Here is an 8,262-nt window from a genome sequence, read left to right on the forward strand (position 1 = left end):
AGAAAATCTCGCGAGAAAGAGGTCTAGAGAGGTAAGAGGCAGCAGTTAACTCGCGAGATCAGAGGTTGCGATGTGAATAACGCACCATAAGTTGATAACGGAACACTTCTTGGAAATGGGAAGGCTTGTATACCTAACTTGTCTTCTTTGATGGATTCAGAGAAGGTTGTTGCGTGAGATGACAGACAAAGGAGAATGAGAGAGAGAAAAGACGTAGGTAGGTTGTTTTCTCTCTGAATGTTTACATCTCAAGTCATCTAGTGGGATACCCTACCTTCAGGACTCGCTAGGCGTCGAAATTCACGGAGGTTGCCATGTCCTCTAGCGACCTCATTCACAATTGTGCTCCCTTCTACTATCTGTTGCTTTCGCTGGGCTTCTCTACAAGAGCAGTAGATAGTGAAAGCATAAAACAGGATACTAGCAGACGAGAACGAAACTCCTTTGATTTCTTTGTTAAAATATCTAATAAAGACATAATGGATCTGCTGCAGTCTCATATACGGTATACAGACATGCGAGTCCATTCTCGTAACTTGCCCTTGAACTTCGACAAACAACACCACGAGTCACATGTCACCAGTCTCATATTCCATATATCATTCCTTCCACCCTTGTAGGGCATTTCCCTGCCCCTTTGTATTACTTTTAGAAAAAATTGACAATATCTTTGAATTCATGCAGCAAAGCAGGGTCGATGTCGTCCCAGTCCTCTGGCACCTCTGGTAGATTCGCGAATCCCTGAACGCTGCCGTTTGTCTCTCTCTCTATAGCAGTTTCAAATTGACTGCAAGGAATCGGACAAGGCTCCTCGTGCTTCGTTCTTTTCTCGATTCTTTCGTCAGAGTCGACTCCTTCACGCTGCCATGAAAGGTTCCTCTTTCGTCCGTGGTGCTCATCTGAGATTTGAGATGGGTCGAGCGCATTGTCGACGTCGATCTCAGAAAGCCTTGTTATATCGTTTTCATTGGAGACTACAATCCGTTCAAAAGTGGAAATGTCAGGCGGTACTAATGTCTGATCTTGCTTTCCCGTGGCTGATGTGGCAGTGTGGATTTTGACATGTTCTGGCGAGTCAGTGAATGGAGGTTGAACCGTATACTTGAATAAATCGTCAACGTCGGTCCAGGTATCACCTGCCTCGGCTATATCATCGCATTTACTGGCAAATGTTTCGGTCTTCCCGTTTGGTTGAGTGGCTGTGCCCGTACTACAACCCATCAGCAGCTTTGAGGGCGAGGGCAAGTCGTCAAAGCTATCATCACCATAGTCACTTGAAGAGCATTGAGGCTTGGAGACATGACTGGCGGGGTTGAGGTTGTGAATGTCCCCGATATCAGTGATATCCGAGTCGATACCCATCGAATCCACGTCCTTTGTGTGTGTCTTGCCACTACTCTTATTCCGGGCCTCAATCGTCGATGTCCTTCCAGCCTTTGTCCTAGGAATGCTGGCTGAGAGTGTCAGCTGGTTAAGTCCACTCTTCGACTGATTGCCGTTAGCAGACTGCTTCTGGGCGACTTTGTGTGGCTTCTCGAGGCCTTCTCGGCAGCAGAGATGCTTGCATCTATCCATGGTTCAGCTCCGCTTCGGATGGATAGCAGTCGGTTGGTACCTACGTTGTCTTGTCCTTGCACCTGTGGTTACACGCATATCTGCCATTGTCTAGTCGAGACGGCTCTTTCTCATTTTCAGTAGTTGGATTCACAGAGTTGCATTCTTTCCAGCATTTCTCCTCGATCCGACTGCGGGATGTGCCAGTTGCCTGGTTGACGGCAGCCCAGCTGCTTGCCTCGTCTGCTCAATAACTTTAAGTACGGGTTGACAGCAAGCTGGATGGTGGCATACCTGTTTCCAGCAAGTCATCAAAGAGCCAATCATCATTGTCGATACTATCATCTGCTCGTCGATCATTGGCGTTGATCGGAGCGTCCTCGGTATCGCGGCTCGGGACATTCATACTTGGCCGCTGCATCGATTCCAAGGCTTGACTTTCCCTTGGCCGAGCTGGGAAAAAGACATTTGGCAGCTCAGGTTTCAGCTCCGCAGACCTCAAAGTTCCAGCTATTGAGATTGAGTGAAACTGGTAAAGGCACGGTTTAGGCTAGCTGTTTGACATACCAATATCGTCACACATCGCATAGCACGTTATTTGTAGCGCTGAGCTCTTCATTTCTGCATCGAGAGGTATCTCCCGACTCTGCTGGAGTTTATTTGCACTATAAAGTCGTCAGCACGACAGAGTGATTGTGATGGCTGACCAGTCATACCTGATACGCCGAAAACCTATCAGATGGCCGTCGGAGGTCTCTGCTAAGAAGCAGACATACACTGGTCGACGTTGGAAGAAAGTCGGTGTTTTCTCATTCATGAAAGCAATCTCAGCCTTGAATCGTATCTTTACAGGTTTTCCGGGTCTGATTTCCTAACAAGCCATCAACGAGACCGTCTCGCCAAGAGATCAGAGAAACGTACCTTTCCTACCAACTTGACGTTCACTCGAAGCTTAGGAAAGTCGGCAACACGGGCAAGTAGTTTCATCCCAAACGGCGGATTCCTACTCATGATCATATCAATACGATGGGGCTCTGTAGCTTCCAGAGCATCGATACTAGTAATCCCAGCGGCCGCAAGTTTTCTCACTGCCACGATACCGACTTGGTCGATTTGCTTCATCTGCAGAGCACAGTTATCCCAAACTTTGGCCCCAAAACTTCTTGCGAGCTCAAGGGCATTCCTGGCAGTGATTGAGTCTTCAAGACAGATTTGGCAATCTATCACGCACCGAACGAGTCTATTGATATGAGAGAACACGAAATTCTTGTCCTGTTGAAAAGCAAACTTGTGTTTTTGATATTGTTCGCCGTCCGGATACTCGACCCCACCGAGCTCTGACTGGATGAGCAATAGGATTTTATGAGCTGGAAGCGCTATGTTAACTTTCACCGGGAACCTTATGCCGTTGGCACAGTTCAGTTCTTTATACAGCGACTTCTCGCCTGCCTTGAGCCGTATCTCACGGAATTCTTCTGCTTCAGCAATTGCGGAAAGCTAAATTAAGACATCAGAGTTTTTTTCTTATCTTCGACTGAGGACGGGCTGACCTACCACTTGAGATACAGTTGCGCGAGGTTTCAGCGCGAGTAAAGTCTTCATGGTGTCGAACCGTACATAGTATCGAGCCATGGCATCTCCGAAGGGTGTGGACTTGAGACGTTCAGAAGCCACTAGTCCAGTCTCCTGCAGAAGTTTGATGTCTTTCTCGCAAATCTGCCTAAGCATTTCGTCTTCATCATCCTTTGTGGCCCCTTCTTTTAGTTGATAATGCTTTGGGTTTCTCCTCAGCCTGACAAACAGAAAAGTACCCGCAAGCCATCTGACTGCGGAATCGACATCACTGACAGTACCTAATCCGATCTCGGCGTTCAAGTGGTCGATCAGATTGAGATGCAGACAACTCTCGAGAGACTCAGAACCAGATACGAGTTTCTCATAATGTTGAATTCGTTCCTTTCTCGTCATGATGACTGCAATGGCGCTATCGTCGAATTGAGGTCGACCAGCTCGACCAAGCATCTGCATCGTCTCGAGATCAGAGTATTCCTTGCAGCCACCATCCTGCCAGCCTACTGTACCCTTGATAATAACAAGATGGCATGGGAGATTGACCCCCACAGCCAGGGTTGAGGTACAGCAAATGACGGCGATATGTCCCTGCAGGTACCCAGACTCAACGGTGTGGCGATCAGCAGGGTCGAGACCCGCGTGATGAAATGCAACTCCTGCCATAAGCGTGGCTGTGCCGTCCAGTTAGCTCCGTAGCCATGAAGTAGAGATCGGTGCATACTTCTGAGGTCTGCATTGTGGGCCTCGAGATGCTTGCCAGATGCTTTCCATAACCTTGCCGGTGGGTTGGTCATGGACCATAGACGAGCAAGCTCTTTTGCCGTAGCGACGCACGAATTCCTGGTACAACAGAAAATCATGATTGGCTTCCTACACGAATGTGTACCTAGAATATCGGGGAGCCTATAGAAATCAGTAAACATCCATGTCAGGACAAAGTATGCAAGCTTACTTCGAACTGCATAATTTGTCGAAGGCAAAATCATTGCTGTGCGACTGATAACCGTACACAAACTTCTGGAGCTTGACAGGACGAAAATCCTCCCCAAAGTGCTCTCGGTGCGCCGGTACATGTTGGTTCGTTGCGTCTTTCCCGAGCCAGCTCGCAATATCCTCTGAGTTTGGGACCGTAGCACTCAGAGCGACAAAGCGGACATTCGACCCGAATGTCTTCATTCTTGACACAACTGCTTCCAGCGTCGCACCACGAGCCTCCTTGAGAATGTGAACCTCGTCAATCAGGAAGAGCTTGACCAACTGCATCAAGCGCGCATGATCTTTCCACTTCCGAGTCATGCTGTCCCACTTCTCGGGTGTAGTAACAATGATCTGACTGTTCTGAACACTCCTGAGCTGCGTATGATCAGTGTCGCCAGTTAGCTCCGCACACTGGAGTCCCAAGGACATGAACTTCCTGTTCCAGTCCCGGAATCGCTCGGAGCACAGGGATTTGGTCGGTGCCTGATAGACGACCTTGAAGTGCTCGTCTTTCAGAATGTTGAGCAGGCGACAGATTGCCAGTTCCATGATGACTGTTTTACCACTTCCAGTGGGAGCTGCCAGGACAATATTGTCATCGGTCTTATAGACGCGCTGGAAACATTTCGACTGTACAGCATTGAATACAGGGAAATGAAAGATGGACCGGTAGCTATCTGGGAGCTCATGTACTGAGACAAGGACAATTCCTCTAACTGACATGGGAATATTTTCAAAGGGGCTCTTTTGACATTGCGCTGTACTAATCGATAGTGTAGAACTTCCATGAGATGACGATTCTTCCTCATGCGATAGTTGGTCTGCGTGGTACTGTCTCAATGGGCTCTTCGCTTGATACTCTTGCTCCCGACGTGCTACAATCACCTTTCCGGGCTGCAATCGACTGAGCGGACTAGAAGGCGATCCCAGGCCTAGATCCGATGAGCTAGTATCCAAGTTTCGAAATGGCGTTGTGTGAGAGCCCGCTGCGTTCATTAGCTTTCTTACACCGGATAGGCGAGGCAATGAGCGTACTCTGGAAAAATCGAGATAACTGCTTCGCAGCATCATTTTTTGGTTGCACTGATGGATCGTTTAAGTTAGCCGGTTGCCTCAACGGATTTCGGTTGCTTTCATCCGACTGAGCAAGCAGCTCGAGGTCTGAAGTCTCTCAGTCAACCCAATCCGCGATACTATTGTATCGACTCGTCGCAGTCAGAACCACTCACCAAAGGCGTCCAGCTGATGATCATCGCTACGGAAAGATTGCAAACCCGGACCAACAAGCTGGCTATAGTGGTCGACATTCTCAGATTCATAATCTCGAGGTCTATTCCAAGGTTGGGAGATCTGAGCGCCTTCGATGAGTCTTTGATCGATAATTGCTTTTGATGTCGGCAACCCAAGTTGAGGCCGCTTTGGACCCATCGGCCTTTGGTTGGAAACACTGTGTCGTGCTATCGAGAAGGGCTGGTGAGATTTGCGCCCCATGATGATCGGTGAGGGCAAGGGAATGTCCAGCGTTCCAGAAGCTTTGGAGAAGAGTGAGTGCAAGAGATTCAGTGGAAGAGCAGCAAGTCTCGAAGTGAGGAGGGGTCCAGGTGGATGGGTATAGATGCCCCAGGCGAGAAGAGCACGTGGAGAACTCGGTGCAGAGAAGTAAACAAGACAATCATTGAATCAAGGCAAGGCAGGTAAATATCCTTGGACGAGAAGCTCGACGTCAAGTTCGTTCATATCCATTCATTAACCTTATACACTCATACACATCAGGACATTTCCCATGACTCGAGGCTATATCAAGATATAATAACCATCACACTAAACAACCAAGATCAAAACATGGTCACAAAAGGTATAGAGTACAAGGACTTGCTACGCTTTCCTCCAATGGAAATGCAATGACTCGGAGCCGGACATTCTTATTTACTTCTCGGTATCACGGATACCGGAGCAACGCTAAATATTGACAAGGTGAACGCGGTATTTGCTCGGAGGTCGGTAGACTCACTCGTCCCGAGACTGCTTGTCGAAATAGCCGCCGCTTGCAGTGCGGCCAGAGCTGATTCTTGCAACGCCTGGAGAGGTGGGTCTGGAGGTGGACAATCCAGCTTGAGACAAAAATGGGGTGCTTGGGAGCTTTATCGAGAATTCGTTCGGCGAACCTGCGACAGGCGAAGTCTCATCACTCTTGGCTTCCTTCTCAAACCGCTCAATCCGAATTGGCGGTGGACGGATGCCGTGAGGTTTAGTAGGACCGGAATCTAAGCTAGAATCTTCATAGAGGAATGTAGCCAAAAGCACCGCGAAAGTGCCAAGGATGAACTGAAGGAAGAGGTCAGTCACCATGCGCTGAAGTTCGTGATTTAACGGGATACATACGTTTCCTGTGAGTTCGAATCCAAACAACCACACGCTCCCCAAAGTGCTGAGGACGATGCTGATAGCAGTGGCCACGTTTCTTGCGTCCTTGTATGCGTGGCTGATACAGAAGGAGGTCGCGATGCCCCCAATAGCCTGGACCACGATCGTCGACCAAACAACCCAATTATACCCCTCAAAGAAGCCATTTGCGGCGACCTTTTCCCCGTCAAGGAAAACGACACCGATAAAGAGGGCTGGGAACAAAGAATACACGGACAACTGCACATTACGCACCCAAAGAGAGGTCGTCTTTACGCTGTCTTTTAGTACTTTCTCAAAATACACCCCGGCGAGCCCCGATGCGATGCAGGCTCCAATAGTCGCCAGCAGACCAACTGTGCTGTTCAACCGCGGCATGGCAGTCAGCAAGTCCTCTTCAATACCCTCGTAGGTTGCTGAGCGCTTGTGCAAATTGGCGCGTTTCCCTGTAACAGCTTTCCATTCTTCGAATGAGCGGGGGAACGAGTGGTGCACGCCCTCGTGTTCCAGTGAGATTTCATCCGCGGTTCCATCTGGCATTTGCACAAGGTAGACGCCGACGAGAAGAAGAATCAAGAAACCCCATTTACGCAACGGGATAGATCTGTTCAGGAGAACTAGGCCAAAAATGGAGCCGACGAGGAGCTTCAACTGGTATGTCACTTGGAAGCATGCGGCCTGCAAGTTGGAAAGTGCAATATATTGCAAAGAGTTCGCGAGTGTGTATAAGCTGGCGGGAATAGCAAGTTTCCAACTATCACCGGAGAACACAGCACTGGTCAACGAAGAGAGGAGCGACGTCGCAGGCATCGATGGGGGAGCCGACTTCGAGACTTCGTAGAGGGCCACCGTCAGGGAAATTGCAAGCTTGATGACCTCGTTGAGGAAGACTGCGGTAGAAGTGAGGTATCGTTTACCTCCGGTGGGAGGCATGACTCTGGAGTAATGCAAAAGCTATTACAGAATGGAATTTAGCTGAGCGTCACTCTTGCTCCAAGTTGAAGAAAAACGTACCAGGACAAACGCCGTATATTGAACCGTCAGCTGCAAAGGAGAAGTCAGTAAATACGAACTCAAACCCCCATATTCTGACTCGGTGAAGTTGGAAAAAGGAAGACGCAGTCCAACCAGAATGCCTCAAGGAAGACTAACCAGTATCCAAGACGAACGTCTCAAAACGCCTCCCAGCCCTGAAGTCTGACCCCGATTGTGTTCCCCCATTGTGACAACACTATCGTAGGTGCCAGCCCCTGAAAAGTGTTCACAACACAGCCCACGGGAAGATGTAGGTTGTTGATGATTTTGGCCTGAGACTCTGATTCGGAAGAAACGTGTCGTTAAAAAAAAGGCCGAGGGTCGCGAAATAAGTTGTGCGCGTGCCGACCGACAGGGAAGGGGAATTCTGTCACGGTCCACACTAGACCTTGCAGTCCGCCAGCAAACTGCCGCTCAGAGCACAAAAAGCGGCGTTTGTCCTCAGCGTAAGGTAGACAAAAGCCCCTCGGAGCGCGCGTATTTAGACGAAAAACCGGGGGGTGGTATTGCACAAGGCCGTCAGACGGAATAACCACGACGTCAGATAGCCTAGATAAAAACCGAAGACCAAGAATGAAAATGGCCTGTCCAGCAAGCGGCCGTCAGCATAAATAGAATCCTCCCCCTGCGACGATTATGTACCTTCCAAGATACAGACAGGAAGTCCACAACGAGAGCGATCAGTGATTCTGTGTGGATTCTGGGGTACCACAAATTACC

General features: G+C 49.2%; 2 protein-coding genes across 2 annotated transcripts; both read right to left on the reverse strand.

Annotated features, from left to right (window-relative positions):
• Positions 1 to 648: 648 nt before the first annotated feature.
• On the reverse strand, positions 649 to 5,595 carry Aud_004079 (putative DEAD/DEAH box DNA helicase (Mer3); the record flags this gene model as incomplete). Its single annotated transcript, XM_043289021.1, has 11 exons — positions 649 to 1,567; positions 1,620 to 1,797; positions 1,849 to 2,064; positions 2,122 to 2,219; positions 2,271 to 2,425; positions 2,476 to 3,051; positions 3,109 to 3,797; positions 3,848 to 4,029; positions 4,079 to 5,090; positions 5,140 to 5,265; positions 5,334 to 5,595. 11 exons carry the CDS (start codon positions 5,593 to 5,595, stop codon positions 649 to 651), a joined length of 4,413 nt encoding a protein of 1,470 aa, XP_043144956.1.
• A 516-nt stretch (positions 5,596 to 6,111) lies between these two features.
• On the reverse strand, positions 6,112 to 7,728 carry Aud_004080 (putative UDP-galactose transporter; the record flags this gene model as incomplete). The annotated part of the gene is made up of 4 exons (XM_043289022.1): positions 6,112 to 6,429; positions 6,487 to 7,461; positions 7,522 to 7,551; positions 7,660 to 7,728. 4 exons carry the CDS (start codon positions 7,726 to 7,728, stop codon positions 6,112 to 6,114), a joined length of 1,392 nt encoding a protein of 463 aa, XP_043144957.1.
• Between the last annotated feature and the right edge of the window lie 534 nt (positions 7,729 to 8,262).

Source organism: Aspergillus udagawae, assembly GCF_001078395.1.
Source record: "Aspergillus udagawae IFM 46973 DNA, scaffold_3, whole genome shotgun sequence".
In the NCBI taxonomy this organism is placed as follows: domain Eukaryota; kingdom Fungi; phylum Ascomycota; class Eurotiomycetes; order Eurotiales; family Aspergillaceae; genus Aspergillus; species Aspergillus udagawae.